The 21,768-nt window shown below is 31.8% G+C and overlaps 2 protein-coding genes across 8 annotated transcripts in view; both read left to right on the top strand.

Moving 5' to 3' along the window:
- Window positions 1–3,673, top strand: part of LOC122634340 (glutamate receptor ionotropic, kainate 2) — a 216,425-nt gene extending 212,752 nt beyond the window's left edge. For 3 of the 7 annotated variants that reach the window (XM_043823187.1, XM_043823190.1, XM_043823189.1), the window contains one exon: window positions 3,266–3,673. In XM_043823187.1, coding sequence (XP_043679122.1) covers window positions 3,266–3,454 — 189 coding nt within the window. In that variant the 3' untranslated portion in view covers window positions 3,455–3,673. Of the gene's footprint in view, window positions 1–104; window positions 1,342–3,265 lie in introns of those variants that run through there. The other 4 variants (XR_006328365.1, XM_043823191.1, XM_043823188.1 and 1 more) reach the window with 4 other exon arrangements.
- Window positions 3,674–6,553: 2,880 nt separating this feature from the next.
- LOC122634208 lies at window positions 6,554–21,357 on the top strand. Its single transcript, XM_043822911.1, has 30 exons — window positions 6,554–6,819; window positions 8,321–8,402; window positions 8,646–8,786; window positions 8,861–9,042; window positions 9,185–9,339; window positions 9,431–9,572; window positions 9,660–9,959; window positions 10,310–10,534; window positions 10,609–10,815; window positions 11,001–11,085; window positions 11,193–11,469; window positions 11,697–11,895; window positions 12,695–12,935; window positions 13,003–13,118; window positions 13,185–13,334; window positions 13,437–13,619; window positions 14,701–14,899; window positions 14,978–15,130; window positions 15,366–15,547; window positions 15,633–15,790; window positions 15,864–16,308; window positions 16,401–16,616; window positions 16,709–16,915; window positions 17,233–17,317; window positions 17,396–17,672; window positions 18,312–18,510; window positions 19,294–19,519; window positions 20,004–20,119; window positions 20,370–20,516; window positions 20,656–21,357. Exons 2-30 carry the CDS (start codon window positions 8,333–8,335, stop codon window positions 20,782–20,784), a joined length of 5,412 nt encoding a protein of 1,803 aa, XP_043678846.1. The 5' UTR covers window positions 6,554–6,819; window positions 8,321–8,332; the 3' UTR covers window positions 20,785–21,357.
- The last annotated feature ends 411 nt before the right edge of the window (window positions 21,358–21,768 follow it).

Raw genomic sequence — 21,768 nt, 5'->3', positions numbered from 1 at the left:
TCTCTCTGTCTCGTTAGCCCTGAAATAAAATTGGAGTTTAATTGTGGTGAACTATTAAAGTGACACTATTGTTCTTACACGGGCATTTTGGTGTTCTGTTTTAGAAGCAGAAATCATCGGGGAAACCGATCTGCGAAGGTTTTACTGATCTGCACTAGCGAGCAATGCTATTCGCCACGCTTCAAAAACAGATTCCTAAGCCCGAGCCGGTACAACTAAGTGTATCCGACCCGAGTTCGATGGACCTAAGGAAGAACTCCATCATGAGTGACCGAGAATCGTGTATAAACGACATACCAATCGAAGAAACGAAATAATCGAGAGAAGAAGCAAGCAGCCTCGACCTTTCCAATTTTTCAATAATGTAATCTGTATAGATTTTTAATATTTAATATCAATGGCCTTCAAAATTGATCGTCTCTCCGTTCGAAAGCGATCGATGGAGGGAAAAGAAAAACTTAAAGAAAAAGAAAAGAAAAGAAAAGAAAATTAGAAAGTCTCGATTTCTTGCTATATCTCTCGACGATTATAATTTTTATCTCTTCGATCATCCACCGAAAAGTTTTCGTTTGATACTTTCGTAACTCTCGAAACTTCCGTTTTAAAGTTGAAAGTTTATCGTGCCAACTTTCGAGGGTAAACGTTCGAACGATGGTCTATAATCTAACTTGTTCTTGAGAGGATATAATATTAAAAAGAAATAAAAAAAAAAAAAAAAAAAAAAAGAAAGAAAGAAAAAGAAACAAAAAGAAAACGAGAAAAGAAAGAGAAAAAATTGATTCGTAGAAAAAGTCAAAAGTAAAAAAGAAAAAATAAGGCTCGACGATGAACAATCGATTTCAAATTCAATCTCTCGAAATTCTTCTCGAAACCTTTTCCAGCTTCGTGGCCAACAGAATTGACACCTTTTTGAGGGTAGCCGACGACAAATCGTTTTCCCACTGGTCAAACAAGCGCGCGCACGTGCGCGTGCGCCTGTGCGTGGACGTGTGTATGCGTGTATATGTGTATGTGTGTATGACAGGCCATTGTCGAGGGGAAAAGCAAATAGTTGTACTCTCGAGCTTGACCTCGAAAGGGTTAATCGAGTGGAGGGACGCATCGTTGGCAAACAGGCTGGCGAAGTCGAGTTTCGGTTGGTCCTTCGAACCTGAACTCAAAATTGGAAAGGTCAATCGCGTTTGCGTCTCGCTCATATACGTAAACGCACGTAAATACACACATTGTTCATATCACAAAAATAAACAAACAAACAAACAAACAAACAAACAAACAAACAAATATACAAACAAACAAGCGAACGAACAAACAATAAATACATAAATAAAAAATTCAAACAAAACAAAACAAAATAAAACGAGAACAGAAACAGAAGCAAAAACAGAAGAAACATTTAGAAATTACATAATATAATAAAAGAGTCAAAGAGTCAAAGACTATGAATGAAAACCTCGCAGTGGTCGAGTCGAGAAAGTCTGCCAATGCGATCGATAAAAATAACGTTTCCTTCTTAAGATAGAAATAAATAAAAGAAAAAAAAAAATATATAAAAAAATATTGCAACAAATGTCCAAAAAAAGAAAAAAAAAGAAAAAGAAAGAACACGATGATTCAGGATACCAGGGCGAGAAAAGAAATGGAAAGAAAAGAAAAGAAAAGAAAAGAAAAGAAAAGAAAAGGAAAGAGAGCATCGTCTGTCGCGCAAAGAATTCTCATTTTTTTCCGATTATTCTTCTCCTATTTTTTTCTTGTGGGCCGTGGGGTGGGATAAGGGGATTGGGGCGCGAGTATAAGTAATTAAGGAACAATCACGATTTTATACCAATTAGATAGTGAATGTATAGCGTCAGATTACGAAGCGTTTTATTGTAAATAACGTGTAGTATTATAACGGGCCTATTGCTGTAATTCGTGGGAGTCCGTCCGCTTCTCGTCGAAGATAGGGGTGGGAGAAAGAAAAGGCTAAAGAATAAAATAAAAAAAAGGATAGTCGAACGATCGAATTTTTCGTGGAAGGGAGGATCGGGTTTGTAGGGTGGGGAGAGGGAAATGGGAGAAAGAGAGAAGGATGATAATAGAGAAGAAGAAGCTCACGGATTCCGAGGAAATCCGTTTAATCGATAAAATAGACAGTATAATTAATGTCTCGAATCTCGTACGTTGTATTATACGAATATTGTAATTAAAATCAATTCGGTATAGCAAAAGTAGATGTAAGCGTTGGGTCGACGATGATTATTACATTGATGTGATTATGGCGACGATGACGATGATGATAACGATGACGATAACGATGACGATGACGATGATGATGATGGTGATGATGGTGATGATGGTGGTGGTGGTAGTTGGAATAACATGGGAACGAACCCGTGTTAAAGTTTAGTATGACATTGTTAGTTGTGTCGCAATGTTTCTTGCCTCCCTCTTTCGTCACGGATTCGCAGGAGGTGAGCCAATTTACATGTATTAGTAAATTAATCCTTTTGTGGGCTGTGTGTCGCTCGCTGTCTGCATCTCTTTTGTCTATCGCATTACTTCGTCTTCTTTTCTTTTAGTCATTGGAAAGAAAGAAAGAAAGAAAGAAAGAAAGAAAGAAAAAAAAAAAAGAAAAAAGAAAAGATAAAGAAAAAGGAAACACGTGAAAATAATTCTTCTCTATTTCTCTATATTTTCAGGAGGATGCTGATTATGTATAATGATTTAGATTTTCATGCATGTACGAGGGATGTGCTTCGCTTCGTGTTTGCATTTAATTTATAATACTGTACGATTGATGATCGATCGATTAACTTTATTTCTTTTAAGTTCCTTCATCTTAGCATTTGATTGACAACGATTTTGCATCGAGTATCTTCTTTCCTTTTTTTCTCTCTCTTTTTTTTTTTTTTTTTTTTCTTTTATTTCAGTATAAATAAAGGCTCTGCACGATACGCTGCCTTCTTTTCATCCATGGATCGACTGTCTAAGTATTTACTTCTTTCGCGATACATCGAATATCGATTATGTATTGTCTTTTTTGATAAATATAATATATATATATATATATTTATTCATTTATTTATCGATATTTTGCATGTACGATTATTTACTTGTCTCGCTATCTCTAGCACGAAAATGATTTTGTAATAATATTGTTTGTTCTTCTTCCTTTTTTCTTTTCTTTTTTTTTTTTTTTTTTTTTTTCTTAAAGCAATTCAAAACGCAAGCTTATTCCAATTCGTTTGTCTATATATACATACATAAAAATGTATCGATATTTCAGAAATCAATGTGCTACGAAATGGCAAACGAATTGCGTTTCGCGTTGGACTGCGGCAACGGCAATAAGAAGATCTCGAAAAAATCGCAACATCAACGACAACGTTCGAACCTTTCGATTCTTTCAGAAGAAGAGGGTTATGCTGCCTGTAGCAGGTATACTCATTTCGTTGGTAAAGCACCTTTCACGTGAACGAAGACGACTAATTTCGACGACGAAGTTTCTTTCTCTTTGTGTATTTGTGTTTGTGTTTGTGTTTGTGGTTGCATAATTTGTGCGGTTGAAGTGCAGTGATGGAGGCAAGAATAAAAATATAATATTAGAGAGGTGTCATCATCGAATTGAATTAAATTCTCCCTCTCTCTGTCTCTCTTTCTCTTTTGCTCTCTCTCTTTCTCTCTCTCTCTCTCTCTCTCTCTCTCTCTCTCTCTCTCTCTTTCTTCGTCTGTGTATACGTCTGATTTTTTATAAATAATCCAAAAGGAGAAAAAGAAAGAGAAAGAGAGAGAGAGAGAGAGAGAGAGAGAGAGAGAGAGAGAGAGAGAGAGAGAGAGAGAGAGAGAGAGAGAGAGAGAGAGAGAGAGAGAGAGAAAGAGATTGTTCGATACAGATTATAAGAAACGATTATGTTGTAATTGTTTTATGAAAATATGATTTGAATCGTCGACGATGATCGTTACGTTAGAATTTTTGATTTGTATCATAATTATATCGTTAGAATTTGATTTGATTTGAAGTTTAAAATGAATTATTTAATATTGAATTCTAATAATCGTAATTATATGTGTTGTGATAATAATTAATTATCGTAGATTGTAATAATAAATAATTATCATATACGTTGTGATAAATAAATCATGATAATTTATTCTAACTGTAACGTTAACGATAATCGTTGAGATTTTAGGACATCAATGTTCTTGTTTTTAATTCGATTAATATAGAATCGATTGTTCTGTACAAATTTTATTGGAAAATATTCGAACTAATACGATATCGATAAGAATTTATCTAACGAAGCAACGTATTATAATAGAAAGATCGAACGTCGAAGATTCGTTTCATTTTGAAAGCGTTCGAGTTTGTATAATTATGAAATCGTACGTATGAAATCTAATTGATAATTGCGTGATACGATAATATTTGTGAGGAAACCATTCGACGAAATGGAATTAAGAAAGATGAATCAGGTGCATCGACGTTCTATCGTCTGTAGATACCGTTAAAAACACTTTTGTATATTCTCTTATTCTCATTAAGAATTCAAATTTGTATAAATTCAAATCTATGTGAGCTAAGCACGGATTGTGTCCGCGAGTTGTTTCAATCTACGTTCGTGTCGTTTACTTCTTACAGGAATATAAAGGAAAAAGAAAAAAAAAAAAGAAAAAAAAAACAGAAAAAAATTAAAAAATTAATAATTATAAAAATAAAAATGAACGATTCTCTCAACGGCAGGATGCGGAAAAGAATTTTTTTGTTGTTTTATTGGAGAAAAAAGGAGAAAAGAAGAAAAAAGAAAAGAAGGGGGAAAAGAAAACGAAACAAAAACAAATTGAGGACGTTTAAAGACAAGTATTTCATATCTTTTACTCGTCGTTTTTGTTTCATCGTAATCCTTATAAATAAATACATTTTATATTCGTTGCACCTGCCGATGAGAGCGAAGGGTATTTATAAGAGAGAGGAAAAGTGAGAGGATGAAAAAAGAGAAAAAAAAGAAGTAAATAAATAAATACATAAAAAGGAAAAAGAAAAAAGAAAAATGTAAAGAAAGAAAGAAAGAAAGAAAGAAAGAAAGAAAGGTTTTTCATACACGCTTCGATTTGTTCGAAAAGGTATTAGAGAAAGGTAGAAAAAAGAATTGAGAAAAGAGAAAGGAGAAAAGCGAAAGAGTAAAAAGAAAACTTCAAGTTGATATAGTTCGTTATTTGCGTTCATCGTAGAAATTTGTACAAAACTTTTACTAACCAAGCAGTATTAATTTCCGTCTTCCGTCTCGTATAGATAGATTTTAAATTAAAATGCATATAATAATGACGTGACAAGCTTTGTAATCCGTCGAGCTTAATCTAAAAGGATCTTTTTTTTTTCTGTTTTTCAATAAAAAAGAAAAAAAAGCATACAAAAAGGGATAGAGGAAAAGTAAAGTAATTATAATTAAAATAAAAATTAAGACGATGGAACAATCGAAGGACATATTTATAAGAAAATACATTCGTTTTGTGTTGCTCGCCTCTTTCTTTCTTTTTTAAATCTTCCACGTGTGCTCCCGAGAAAAGAACTACTATGCTCCTTTTCGTCCGTTCGATTCGAAAATAAGCGAGAGGAAAGGTTTAAAAATAGAGGCTCGTCGTTACACTTTTGAAGACATTAAAAAAGCCTGCAAATCTCATCTTTTTACTTCTCAGATTCGATTTACGAGATCTTTCATTAAAAAAGAAAAGAAAAAAGCAAAAAAAAGAAAAAAATATTAAAAATCAAATTACGAATCGTTTTACGTATGTACAAAGACACGAAAGAGAGAAAGAAAGAAAGAAAGAGAAAGAGAAAGAGAAAGAGAGAGAGAGAGAGAGAGAGAGAGAGAGAGAGAGAGAGAGAGAGAGAGAAATTAACGATGACATACACACACACGTATGCACACACATACACATACACGTACATATACACATACACACACATACAACACTAAATATGCACCTGTAAATATCGTCTGTATTCCATACTTGTTAAATCGCGTTCGCGTAACATCGTACAATTTTGTCAAGAGGCTATCAATTATATACTTCTTATATAAAAAAAAAGATAAGAAACCACCACCAACAAAAACAATTAACAACAACAACAACAACAACAACAACAACAACAACAACAATAACAAATATGTACTACGAAGTAACGTATTAAACGTGAATAAACTATTCGTCTGTATATTCTCAATCGTGGCGTTCTCGAAAGGAAAACGAATACATACATATGCATTAACGCCTAATCAATTAAAATTTTTAATTTGTTTGATTACTTCTAACGATTCATCCGATCGTTATAATTAATTAGATGAAGGAAAATTATTAATAAGAAAAATCCATTTATTAAATCGTTTCTCCACGCCTTTATTATCCCATAATGAATAATTCTTCGTGTCTAGTTTTTTCTTTCTTTTTTGCCACACCCTAGATCATTTTTATTATGATTGTTGTAATATACATTTAGGTGCGACTTCATAGAATCCGTAACAAGGTTTTTCCTCCCTTTATTCGTTATAATTAAATTTAATAGGGCAGGTGTTTGTTTAAACGAACTTTTCAATGTTCATTTAATGATAATTTTGATTTATTCGAACGCTTTACGTCACTCGAATCGCGTCATCTAGCGTTAGAAAAATAGACATCGTTTTAAACGAGACAACAGATATACTCAGAATCTTTAGGAAGGGGTTAACGTTTCACTGAGCATGCGCAAACTAAAACACGGTGCGGATTTAGAGTTCGTAACTTGCGAGCTCCTTCTCTCAAAAGAGAGTCTTTCACAAACTTCCTTTTGATTCATAACCGAAGGTAAGTGCATTTCGATTTGTTACTTCATTCCTTTCTTAATAATATTCTTTTTCTCTTTCTCTCTCTCTCTCTCTCTGTCTTTTATTGAAGATAAAACGAAAGATATAACACTTTATCTTTTATAACGATGAGATACATTAATTTTAAATAATTTGCATTCATCGATAGCTCAATTGAAATCTTTCACTTGTTCTTTTTTTTTTTTTTATTTTTTACTCTTTTAATTAATATCCGTCAGGGATTTGAGAGAGAAATTTTTTTAAGGAACGATTGAGATTTTCTGGATAAGTTTATATTTATTTATTTATTTATTTATTTATTTATTTATTTATTTATTTATTTATTGTATGTAGAAAGAACGATCTTACGATCGTGTGGTTCGAAATCTATGTCACAGAGTCTTACGCGACATGTTTCGATGGTGGCTAAGTTTCTAAATATATCGTCGTCAACGCTTCGTGCCGTTCAAAATATTTTCTCATTAGGTTTTCCATCGTAGCGAGTGGTTCCAGCGATTTACTAGTTGAACGATACGATCTTTAGTACTTCAGTGAAAAAAAATGTAAGAGGAGTGATAGTTACTTTGCGAATAGTGAATTTATCGTTCTATTCGAGCATAGTGGTATTTTGGCATTCGTAGAAAGAAACTAAGTAGAGGAGGTGGAGTGAAAGGAATGACGAAAGAATGAGCGATTTTGGCACGGTGACAGTACGCACGTAGAATCTATGAATGCGCGTTTCTGAGAAAGCGATTTTATATTTTACATGGGAAATTTCAAAAAAGAATCGTTTTAAACAAAATTTCCTATCGGACGATACGCGAATACACTTAAAAAAGATTTCCTTTACGATATATTTTTTCTTTATTTTTTAATTTTAATTTTACTTTACGATGTATTTTTTCTTCAAAAAAGTGAAAAGTAAAAAAAGAAAGTTAATATCTTGTATCGATTAGAAAATTTTCTTATCTAAACGTTCGTACTCGTTTGTGTTCACAAGATAAAAACTGATCGATCGTTTAAAATTATGTCTGAAACGTCAGATTCGAATTCGAATAATAATAATATATCTCAAAATCGACGAAATGAATTTAAAACAATGAAAGAACAATGTTAATTTTTTATCTTGTTCTTCTTTTTCCTTTTGTTGTTTCGTTTCGTTTAAATCTGTCTCAAGCTTGTCTTGTTAAAAAGGAAATGCCGCCGTCGAGAAACGATATATCGATTCTGAAGACAGAGTTTCATTAGGGATGTAAACTTCGTGTAAATAAACAGACTCAATATTGGACGATAGATATAAATATTTATATGTGTCGAGCGAGATGCAGTTACTTGATGCCTTTTCGTTAGTTTACTTAACGTCAGACGATTAAGTGCGCTCTTTCCCTTCGTGTTCTTGCATAAGTCAGAAAATCTTGAGTTTTGGTATCATGACAAAAGTATCCGTAAGTTATTCCAATTGTTTATTGAATTTTCACCAGTCTTAATATTATTTCTCTTAGAAAAATTCGAGGATGCAATTGGTGTACATTCTATTGATATTCGTTACTTATGTTTTGGGTTTTTCAAAACAAATCGCTATAGGTAAGCCAAATTTCTTTTATTTTTTATAATTATATATCTCAATTAAGTATAAAAAATATATCATATAAAATTGTTAAAAATATATATATATATGTAATAGTATTTTTATTTTCATCGAATTACATAATGATCATATAACTATATTTTCTTCTTATTATCCACATATTATATCGTATATTATATTAATTTCGATATACTCTTTTATTTCGTAATAACATTTTTACAAAAAACACGTACACACAGGCGGTATTTTCGATGACGACGAAATGATTAAACATGCCTTCGAATTATCGATAAGATCGGTCAATCGAGATCATTGGAACATTCATTTGATTCCAAATATTGAAGAAATAAATCAAGATGCATTCGATGTTACCAGTAAAGGTAATTATCTTTATTTCTAAAAGAATAAGAGATAAATTTTCGATAAATTTCGAAACAATTCTTCGAACGTTTAGTATGTACGATGGTTGGTACGGGTGTGGCTGGGATATTTGGTCCACAAGATAAATCCATAGCTGAACATGTGCAGAGCATATGTGATACGATAGAAATGCCACATATCTCAGTTAGATGGGATCCTCAAGAAACGCGTGGGAAAACTGTGAATCTTTATCCGCACGCAAATACATTGTCCTTGGTACGCTCCAACATTTCTTTTTATAATATTTTTTTTCTTTGAGTTTTATAATTTTTCTTCTCCATCTCTCTCTCTCTCTCTCTTTTATTATTATTTTGTTTTAATAACTGATTAATCAAAAAGAAGGGAAATATGTTTCTAGGTATATCAAGCACTGATACAGGAACTCAATTGGCAAGAGATGATAATATTGTTCGAAAACACCGAAAGCTTGTTAAGAATGAAACCATTGTTAGAACTTCGTGATACAGGGATCGATATATTCTTGTATCAGCTAGGAAGTGGTCCGAATTACAGGTAAATCATTTTATCATTATATATTACTTTAAGTCCTTCGAGACAATTAGCATGAACACGATTCTACAGTGTGGCGTCGAATCCTGTACAGGAATGTGATGCAAGAGGTCAAGGAAACTGAAATGGAAAACATCGTGATCGATTGTTCATTCTGGATATTGGACGAGGTTTTAAAACAGGCTCAACAAGTTGGTATATTGTCGGATCAACATAAAGTGATAGTTACTTCGTTGGTAAGAGATCTTTCTTTTTTCTTTTTTTTTTTTTTTTTTTTTTGAAATAAAAAATTAATCAATCAGAATCTATTAAACCTATTTTAGGATCTCCAAACGCTTGATTTAGAACCTTATCGTTATTCCGGCGTGAACTTCACTGGTTTTCGTTTAATCAATCCAGAGGACTCAACGGTGATTGAGATTTTTGAAAAACACAAACATGAATGGGGCTTATCCGGACCGGAACAACTTCGACTCGAGCCAGCTTTAATGTACGATGCCGTTCAGCTTTTCGCTCAAACTTTGCAGCAATTGATCGGTACAAACGAGAACATAAAAGAACTGTCTTGCAATGGTTCGATGAGCTGGGAACATGGAAGCACTTTATTGAATTTCATGCGTGTGGTAAGACCAATTCGAATATCTCGAAATATTGTCTGATATAATAAAAACGTTATTTAATGAAATATTTATGAACTCAAAAGTATTTTTCATTATTTGTTATTATTGAAATATATAAATTAAATATTTGCTCAATTATGGAAATTAAGATATTTATTTGGATTTAAGATATTATATATGTAAATATAAATAGAATTAATGAATCAATTACATGTGATATATATATATTTTTTTAAACTGATCTATTAACTCTGAAAATATCTCATATATATATATAAATATATATATATATATATTTATTTTGCTAATTGGATTCAAAAATTTATTGCAAATTAATGACTGACCAATTTCAGACCGAAATGAGAGGATTAACTGGATTAATATGGTTCGATACTACTGGATTTCGAAGTAATTTTCAATTGGATATTGTACAATTGCAACGAGAAGGATTAACAAAAATAGGAGTTTGGAATAGCACACGTGTTAATGGAATCGAATGGATGCCAGACTTAAGTTCAACAAAATCCGATGCTGAATTAAGTTTACAAAATAGAACATTTTTAGTACTTATATCTATGGTAAACGTTTTAACGTTGATTTTATAGGTAAACCTTTCACGATAATCATATACTTTAATCGTTTAATATTTTAGACAAAACCATATGGTATGGTGAAAGAATCTGCTTCAATGCTGTCTGGCAATGAACGGTACGAAGGATTTGGAATCGACATTATTCAAGAACTCAGTAAATCACTAGGCTTTAATTATACGTTTGAAGTTCAAACAGACAGCGTTTATGGCTCATATATCAACAAAACAGGAAAATGGTCAGGAATGTTAGGGAAAATAATGGATGGGGTAAGTTAAACGCTGTAAATAATTCATTAATCAAACGAATTAGTTAGAACTGTCAAAGAAAGAAAACAAAAAATAGAAATAGAAATAAAGAGAAAGAAAATAAAAATATAAGTAGAAATTATTTATTAAGATAATTTATTCGATCGTAAGGATTAATCAACTAATTTGCTAAATCCTTTTTACAGCGTGCAGATTTAGCGATCACCGATCTAACGATAACTTCTGATCGTGAAAGTGCTGTGGATTTTACAATGCCATTCATGAACTTAGGTACGATATAATAATGAGAAACTATTTTCTCCAGTGGGATAAAACGATAACAATTAATTATTAACTATCACTGTGTATTTTCTTCATTTCTATAAATCATGATTTAGGTATAAGTATATTATACAAAAAGCCAACAAAAGCAACGCCCAGTCTCTTCTCGTTTCTCTCGCCATTTTCTAACGACGTTTGGCTATGCCTGTTGGGGTCATATATCTTTGTGTCAGTGCTATTCTCCGTGATCGGTAGATTGTGTCCAGCGGAATGGAACAATCCTTATCCTTGCATCGAAGAACCCGAGGAGTTGGAGAACCAGTTCACGTTGAAGAATTCCTTTTGGTTTACCATCGGAAGCATAATGCAACAAGGTTCCGATGTAGCACCTATGTGAGTCGATCGATCTATCCATAGATTTAAGAAAATCTCAAAAAATAAAAAAGAAATAAAAACGAAAAGGAAGAAAAAGATAATATATAAATGATAAGAAGAAATTAAAAAAAAAAAAAAGAAGAAAGAAACGAAATTTTCATTAATAATCGTTATCTTCGATCTATCTTCGTTTTCTTTTATTTATTTATTTTCTTTTTTATTTCTTTCGTTTCTTTTCTTTTTAGTGGATTTTCAACAAGAATGATGGCAGGATGCTGGTGGTTTTTTTGTTTGATCATAGTCTCTTCTTACACGGCAAATTTAGCTGCTTGCTTGGCTATTGCTGCTAACATACCAGCATTTAGCAACGTCGAGGAACTAGCTAGACAGAAAGTCATAAAATACGGTGCAAAGAATGGCGGATCGACCTTCGACTTTTTCAAAGTAAGTTTCAAATCCGATGATCCTTTCGATATGTTAAGAAATAAGAAAACAGGGAAAAAAGAATTTATTTCGTTTACGATTAAGAAGAATTACACGTATTCTATAGCAATCCATAGAGGAATCCATGTTACGAGTATTAAAGTAAGATTAAAGTTAGATGGATTAGATAGAATCCCTTGCTGGATATAATTTTGTGCTTCCCTTGCTTATTCTCGTTAAAAACTTATCGACAAGTATTGATTAGAATTATCCCAAACATAAACAAACAAGAAAAAGCTTCGAAGCTTGTAGAATTAGTTTTTGCCCGCTTAATCAAGTCAATAGAACAATTTTTGATTTAGTTAGTTTAGTTGTTTTTCAAGATGTTACTAGTTGAAACATTGTATTTTTCCCCAACAATTAATATAATCGCTAGTCTTATATTATTTTGTTTTTCAAATATAGACCTACTAATGAATATTAAAATGATACCAATAAAAACGAATGAAACTTACAATTAGTTTTCCCTTTAAGTAAACGTAGGAAAAAGGTTTACAAAAAAAAAGAGAGAGAGAGAGAGAGAGAAAGAGACAAAAAAACAAAGAACAAAGAAAACCTCCCAAGAAAAAAACTATCTTTTTTTTTTTTCAATCGCTTATCATAATTCTCCGCAGGAAAGAGAAACATACCTGTTAAATGCTATAAATCCTCTGGCCCAAACTATCATCGCTTACTAATTCGTCAAGATGCCATTACATTCGAGTTAGGTAACAGGCAAATGAAACTTAGAAACGGTCATTCTAATTCAGCTCTTTGAAAGAATTATGCCAATTCCAAGGAGGCCTCCTACCAGACGTACAAGGATATGTACAACTACATGATGAGTACCGATGACGTATTAACCAAGGACAACGACGAAGGATTGAAGAAGGTCCTGCAAGAGAATTATGCCTTTTTAATGGAGTCCAGTTCGATCGAGTACATCATTCAAAGGGAGTGTAACGTTACGAAAGTTGGGGGTTTGTTGGATCAGAAGGGTTATGGGATCGCCATGAAGAAGAGTTAGTATAATCAAACACACGGATCATAGCTTTTGAAGATTACAAAATTTATAATTCATTGTTCTAGACTCACCTTATCGTCATCAATTAAATACGGCGATACTCAAATTACAAGAAAGTGGTAGAATCACCGAACTCAAGAAAAAATGGTGGACCCAAAAGCGTGGCGGTGGAAAATGCGAAGTGAGTTTCATAAAAATGATAATTACTCAAAAACTATGGATTTATCATCGTCACTTGATTTTGTAGGAAGGCGTAGCAGCAAGTTCGGCGGAAGAATTAAATTTGAAACACGTGGGCGGTGTGTTCTTAGTTCTTTTCGTTGGTATTGGATTTTCTTTTGTCTTCACGTTATTCGAGCTCGTTTGGGAAGTTGCTGTTAAGTCAATAAAAGAAAACGTAAGTAAAAACTTTCAACGTGTATCTCGTTATTGTTTAACTGATCAAATCGATTTGCTTTTCTTTTTTTTTCTTTTTCTTTTCTTTTCTTTTTCCTTTTAGCTTTCTTTCAAGGAAGAGATGTTGGAGGAGATAAAGTTTATAGCAAAATGTACCAGTGCAACTAAATCAGTAAGACAAAGAAAAAATTCATCTCATAGAAGCGGACAAGATAGTACAGAAGATTGCAGTCCTCCTTATGGATTCGTACCAACTGTAATTACAACTTCACCCGACGATGATAATTGAAAACTTTTGGTAATCCAAGTTCCTCGATCGTTTTAGAAACATCGACAAAATTAATTAACTGTTCGTTACATGAATCGATTGAGTAAATAGAACAATTCGATTTACCTGAATTCTTAGTGAGTTATTTAGAAATTGATAAGTATGGAAATAGGATGACGACGAAAATCTAAATGATTAAGAATCGCAAAGATTTTAATTGAGAATGATAATCATGATTTTGTTCTACTTTCGATTAATCAGTGATATAATATATATATATATATATATATATATATATATATATATATATATACACACATGTCTACATATTCTTGATATTAATGATGAGACTTGCATAACTACGAAATTATGTTCTCTGGCATGAACATCTCCATTTATTTTTTTTCCTATTTCCTGACCTAAATAAGACTCCCTCTAACTGTAGTTGGTCTATAAGAAAACAGTTGGGTAGCAGCCATACGATAGAACGGATGCTATTCAGTCGAAGTAGATTCGTTTTAAGCGCCACTTACAAATTTTCGTTCTCTTTCGATCGTTAATTGAAAGTTGTATCGTGATGTTTTAAAATTAACGAGGATTTATTAATGGATTTTGTATATGGTATCTTTAAAAAAAGGTTCGTTGAAATATTTCTCATTAATTATAATATATAATGGATTTTATGAAATTTTTAAGATATTTGATACAAAATGATTGTTAATTTAAGTTTATTGCTTCATTAACACAATACATTTAAGCTTTTTCATAAAAATAATATATCATAGATCAGATAATAAATATTAGAATTCAATTAAAATCAAGATAAAATCAATTGTAAATGGTCCATTTTTATTATCACCGAATCTATGTCACGAGCTGTGCTCGTAGTTAAACCTCGCTGGCGCGGCAAATATCGAGGTGTCTAATTATATCATATGTATCTAAGTAAGTGTGCCAATACATTATAGTGTTAAAACATGCAACGTTAACGTAAAAAAAAAAAAAAAAAAAAAAAAAGAGGCAAATAAATGAATAAATAAATAAATAAGTAAAGAAATATATTTAATTTAGAAATCGTTCGAAAAGAAATCAATGAAATAAATTGTTGTTTCTAATGCAATGGTATATCATTGGTATATCAATATCGTGTGGTAATAACAAACAAATAAATAAACAAATAATAAATAAAAAGAAATTAACTTATTACGTTTGCAGAATGATAAAAGAAATATTTCTGTCATGTATCGTCCTATTTTTACTACCTTGCATTCATGGATTCCCAAGAAAGGTTCCAATTGGTAAGTAAACAACAAAATGACAAAACATTAAAAATATAAATAAAACATATTTATGATATATTTACTATAATACTATAGGAGTTCTCCTCGATGGCGATGAAATGATCGAAAAAGCATTCGAATTGTCGATAAAAAATGTTAACAAAAATGCTGAAACATCTAACGACGTTAAAAGTTTAACATTAAAATTGGAAAAGATCGACGTTGATACATTCGAAGCAGCCCAGAAAAGTGAGCCTAAAAATAGAAATACTTTTATTCAATAATTTTGAATCCGATTAGATACGATATTTTTTTTGTCGTATTACAACATTATTTTGTAGTTTGCAAATGACAAATTATCTCTAAAGAAAAATGAAGAAATGTTTTACAAAAATTATGACACTGTTCGCGAATTTTTTGTGAAATAAGAAATTTTGTTCCGATATATCGATTCTATCAATCAGATTGAAATTTGTTTAAACAGCGTGTAAACTTTTGGAGAGTGGTGTAGCCGTTTTATTCGGGCCACAAGACAAATCTGCATCGTACTTCGTTCAAAGCATGTGCGATGCTATGGATTTGCCATACATTTCTACTAGATGGGATCCTGAACAAACTCGAGGAAATGCAATTAATTTATATCCTCATCCGGAAGTTCTTTCGACGGTAGACAATATTTCTAATCATTTGGATTTATAATAATTTTTATAATAATTTTTCGAGCATTTCATTACAATCTTATGGCGTTCAGGTCTTTTATAATATAATCAAAGACTTCGATTGGAAGGAATATGTAGTTTTGTACGACGATATAGAAAGCTTGTTACGTTTTCAACGTGTATTGGAACTCCAAGACATAAATGGTTACGAGATGACGATTTATCATCTGGGAAGTGGTCCAAATTATAGGTAAAATTTTGGAATAATTTTACATTTCTAATAAATGATTCATTCAAACTTATCAACCTTTATTATTATATAGAGATATCTTGCAAACGGTAAAAATGTCCGAAGTGATAAATATCGTGATAGATTGTTCTTATGAAATTCTACCTACGGTTCTCCAACACGCTCAACAAGTAGGTTTAATGTTGCAAAAATATAATATCCTCGTAACGAATCTGGACTTTCAAACGTTGGATCTAGAACCTTATCAATATTCCGGTGTAAATGTGACCGGTGTAAGAATGATAAATCCAGAAGATCCTTATCTCTTGGAGATCTTCGAGAATTTTCATCTCGATTGGAACTTAACAAATCCCTCGGAATTAACGGTTGAAGCTGCATTGACCTTCGATGCCGTGCAACTTTTTGCAAGAGGCATGGCACTCTTGGATAATAGCGTAACTGGCCATTTAAAACGATTGGCTTGTAACGAATCGGATAGCTGGGAATTCGGTAATAGTTTGAGCAATTTTATTCGAGCTGTAAGTTGTATTTTTTGTTTGTTTTATTCTTCTATTCTTTTTTTTTCCAAGACATACTGTACAACGTGAAATTTTGTTTCTTTTTATTATAGGAAACTATAAATGGATTAAGCGGACCAGTGAGATTCGATACAGCTGGATTTCGAAGTGATTTTCGATTAGAGATCGTCAGTCTTAATTTAGAAGGATTGAATAAAGTCGGCGATTGGCGTAGCACGAATAGTATTTCATGGATAACAAAAACAGGATTTCCAAACAATGAGATAAAAGCATTGCACGATAAACATTTTATCGTGTTGATATCTCTGGTATATTATTATTCTTCAAAATATAAATTAACGTTTTATTAATTAGCAATCATAGAAATAACATATTGATCAAAGGGAAATTTTTTTTTTAGACCTATCCATATGGAATGTTTAAAGAATCACCTGAATTGAGAACAGGTAACGATCGTTACGAAGGTTTTGCAATTGACATAATCGAAGAAATGAGTAAAATGTTAGGATTTAATTATACCTTCGAGGTACAGGAAGACAATGTTTATGGTTCATTGCAAAAAGCGACCGGAGAATGGAATGGAATGATTAGAAAAATTAGAGACGGTGTAAGTTTAATGATTTTATAATTCTTTTTATAAATAATTCTTTATTTTATACGTACTTTATTTATACGTATGCATACATATATACATATTACAATATTATATATATATATATATAAAGAAAGAGAGAGAGAGAGAATGAAATAAATCAGTATAGAGTATAGCTAGTGCTGCTATCTGAATTGCTATCGGTAAGGAAGCAATCTTACTATGTTCCTTTAAGTATCTTAGTCGGTACAGAGATTTACTATTATAATAATTTTTAAAAATTATTATAACAAATATTAAATTCAATTGATCGAGATACTTTCTTTTTTCAGAAAGCAGATCTTGCAATTACCGATTTAACAATCACTTCGGAGAGAGAAAGTGCGGTTGATTTTACGACACCCTTTATGAATTTAGGTAAGATTGATATAATTTATTGAAAAAAGATTAGATCAAACAAATTAAAATAAATAAAACATTATTGTTATTTTGTAGGTATAAGTGTCTTGTATAGAGAACCAACACAAGCACCACCAAGTTGGAGTTCGTTTCTTTTACCATTCTCTTATGAAGTCTGGGGCGCTCTTATTGGATCTTGGGCAATCGTGAGTTTGGTATTATTTATAAATGGAAGAATAAGTGCAATCGAATGGACCAATCGATATCCTTGTATCACCGAACCAGAAGAATTAGAAACTCCTTATACGATGATAGACACTCCTTTTTTCATAATTGCCAGTTTGGTGAATGGTGCATCAGATTTTGCTCCGGGGTGAGTCAACAATATTAAAAAATGAAAATATAAAGTAACATTTCCTTGTTACTTTATATTTATCTAAAATAAGAATTTACGTCTTCTCTCTCTCTCTCAAAAAAAAGAAAAAGAATGAGAAGAAATGATGAAAAAGAAAAGGAAGAAAGAAAAAAGAAAGTTAAGCGATTACTTTCTATTTTTCTTTCTATAATAGATACGCATACACACAACTATATCTACATGACTATACGTCAAAACTTTCGATTAATGGATACCTGCACGTGACAGAACATTCTCGCGAAGAAACAGAGCTTCTTTAACCCATTTTTGGCTATTCCGAAAGCAGTTCAAGTTAAAAGTGCAAATAATTCTTACGGAGAGTGTCACGGATCGATGCGATAAATTTGACTCTGGCGTCAACTACGACTTATCGCTTTTTATTATTTATCGTTTGATTTTGTGTATTATTTATTAGAGTCCATTGAGAAAATTTCGTTTTTTTTTTTTTTTTTTTTTTTTTACAAACAAATAATATAAAACGTAAAAAGATATCGTCTTTATTACGGAACAGCGTAGTTCTTTTATAATTTAGAGTAAAATCGATCGATCAATATTCTCTTTCTCTTTTTGTATTTTTTATTTTTCTTTCTATCTTAGGGGTATTTCAACGAGAACAATAGGTACAGCATGGTGGTGCTTTTGTCTGATCATGAATTCCACTTACACCGCCAATCTAGCGGCAGCTTTATCTACCAAGCCTACGGTATGGCCCTTTAAGAAAGCAGACGAGTTGCCCTATCAGAACACGATCAAATACGGGGCGAAGAGGGACGGTTCTACCATCTCGTTTTTCAAGGTGAGAAAATTTTCTTACATCCGTTCGAGGTTGACTGTTAAAAGAAAGAAAATGAGAAGCAAGATCGATTGAGCGATTATGAATTAATCGTTATAATCTACTTCGGAGAACGCAAATTTCTTTATCTTTATATCTGATTTATGTATGTAATGTCTTATAAGTTTTATCGATTCGAGCGAAAAAAAAAAATTTATATTAAAATGAAATTCATTTAGAAAAGTCGTTCGAAGATTTTCGTATAGATATTGATTTTTAATTTCATGATATTACGTTCTTAGAAAGAGATCTCTAGGTTGTTTAGAATGTATTTAGTACAATGGTATTGTTTTAAAACTCGTATCAATTACTCGACGACCTTCGTAGAGTGTATAGTTTGACTTTGTTTTTGTGTATAATTATCGTTACAAATTTTATCGATCGGATATTATTAGGAAATATATTTGAAGGGAAGTCCTTTCAACGTTCTCGTCTAAACGTTGTTATTATATTTTTTTTAGAAAAAAATTATCTCGAGTTTGTTTACGTTTTACTTGTTAGAACGTAACGTAAGTACGCGGTACACAGTTTTCTTCGAGCCTTCTTAAGAGAACGTTATAAATTTGTCTATAACTTCAACATATTTCATTTATTTAACAAGTTTTATTAATCCTATCGTTATCAAGATTACGTTTTTGTAAACGATTTAAAAACCGATCGTTTACAAACTTTCGTAGAATATAATTGAAATACATATTTAAATCGATAAAATCAATTTGATTGCGATTTGAAATTCATCTTATCAAGACGGCAACCTACGAGCCTTACAAACTCATGTATGATTACATGATGGAACATGGGAGTGAAGTATTGACGAATAACAACGAGGATGGATTGAAAAAAGTGCAACAAGAGAATTACGCTTTCTTCATGGAATCTTCGTCGATAGAATACTTCACGCAGAGGAATTGCAACGTCACACAAGTTGGAGCCCTTTTAGACGCCAAGGGTTATGGTATAGCCATGAAAAAAGGTATTTATATAAAATATATAATTGATTAAAATATACATAAATGTTTATCATCGATATTCAACGTAAATAAGATAAATACAGGATGTTTCCGAGATAGGTGGATCATATTTTACGAACGAACAAAAACTATCTATCAAATCTAATCAAATTTACGATCGTATTAAAATAATATGGCCAGTTTTGGAAAAAATTTCGTTGTAATATTAATCATATAATAATATAATATAATTTATATTATTATATAATATATCATTATATAATAATAATAATAATAATAATAATAATAATAATAATAATAATATTAATATCGAACTACTTGAAACACTCGGTATATATTCGATTCTCAACTATTTTTTAAGTTCATCCAAAAATAAAAATACGAAAAAAAAAAAACGAAAAGGATATGAAAGAAAGAAAAAAAAAAAGAAAGAAAGAAAGAAAGAAAGACGACGTAGGGTAGAAGAAATATAAGCTGTCCTTGCAGATATATATTATCGGAACCAGCTAAGCGGTGCGATACTGAAGCTGAAGGAGTCTGGGTTGATAACCGAACTCCAAGATAAATGGTGGAGGCAAAAAAGGGGAGGGGATAAGTGTAGCGTGAGTACTTCGAACCAGTTCAGGATTAAATTCGATCATATGGCGTCATATGATTCTTGGTTGCTCTGATTAATACTACCTGTTGATAGTATATACATATATATATATACATATATATATGTGCATGTATATATGTATGTATGTATACTAATCCTTTAACTTATCGAATATCAAGTTACAAAAGAGTACTTATTAGTCTGAGATGTATCATAATCAATGATCGAAGAGAAAACCTTCCGCTTGTCTCCAGGAAAAACCGGCTGTGGAGGTCGCTTCATTGAATTTCGAGGACGTCGGTGGTGTATTTATGGTACTCACAATTGGTCTCAGTTTGTCCTGGTTAGGTACAATATGGTCATTACTATGGCACATACGAAATATTTCCGTTACCGAGAACGTGAGTTTCAATCGTTCATTAAGCTTTCATTAAATTAATATATTAATTTTATTTTCAATATTAACAATAATAATTTCATCTTTAAATAATACTTTTTCATTCGTATAATATAGTATGTTAAATCGACATTTCTTAACAGGTTTCTTTCAAGGACGAACTGATAGACGAATTAAAGTTTCTAGTAAAGTGTAGCGGTACGAAAATAGTTAAAAGAAGAAAGAAATCATCGATCTCAACGGAGGTAGATACGAAAAAGTCGAGTTCTTAAATTTAATCGTGAAAGGGGTCTAATAAACACCGATTATTAGAAGGAAGGAACCTACTCGATTTCAGACCACCCATATGAATCAAGGTCTTTTTTTTATGATATAATAGATCATTTTTATGGTAGACGAAAGAAATCACTTTTGGAATAACGAATGATTTTGATGAGACGATGGGTATTATTATTTTAATATCGTATTATTCACCTGCCTAATTTCGAGATTAGAAGGTTTTAGAAAGGTTTTAAACTTATAGAATAGACGTACGCACACGCGACTAATGGTACTCTTGATCCATATATGTATATCGCAAAAGAATATCACGAAATTAGTGCTAATAATGGTGAACGGCGCTTTAATAAGCATTAGGTGTAACAACCTTCTGTCGTAAAAGGGCCGCCGCCAAAGGGTATCTCGGTGTAACGAAATTGCTTGCTCGTAAATATATGTTCGATGGACAGGCGAAACACACGATGTGCGTGCGCGAGCGCGCACGTTGACCTTAATGAAGCTACTTTCTGGCCTAGGAAAAAGAAAGAGAGAGAGAGAGAGAGAGAGAGAGAGAGAGAGAGAGAGAGAGAGAGAGAGAGAGAGAGAGAGAGAGAGAGAGAGAGAGAGAGAAACGAAAGACTAGAAGATCGACGCGGTCTTTCAAAGACCAAGAATGATCGTTTAAAGATCATCTACGTTAATTCTTCTTTTTTTTATGGATTATAAATAAAACTTATTCCCTTTCGATATCGACGCAAACTCGAGAAAAATAATCTTTTACTTATAGCGATTCTTTTTTCTCTTTTTTATTTCTTCTTTGTTTTGTTTTTGTTTTTTTTTTTTTTTTTTTTTTTTTTTTTTTTTTTTTTTTTTTTTTTTTTTTTTTTTTTTTTTTTTTTGAATATTTCGTCAAGATCAAATGATCCCATTTTCTTGAAAATAACTTGATATATTTTTAGTAAAAATTGAATGAATGAGATTGGTGTATTATAATTTCA

This window comes from Vespula pensylvanica, chromosome 14 (genome assembly GCF_014466175.1).
Source record: "Vespula pensylvanica isolate Volc-1 chromosome 14, ASM1446617v1, whole genome shotgun sequence".
Classification (NCBI taxonomy): domain Eukaryota; kingdom Metazoa; phylum Arthropoda; class Insecta; order Hymenoptera; family Vespidae; genus Vespula; species Vespula pensylvanica.
The sequence above is the reverse complement of the archived record's forward strand: the minus strand, read 5'-3'. Positions and strand labels throughout refer to the sequence as shown.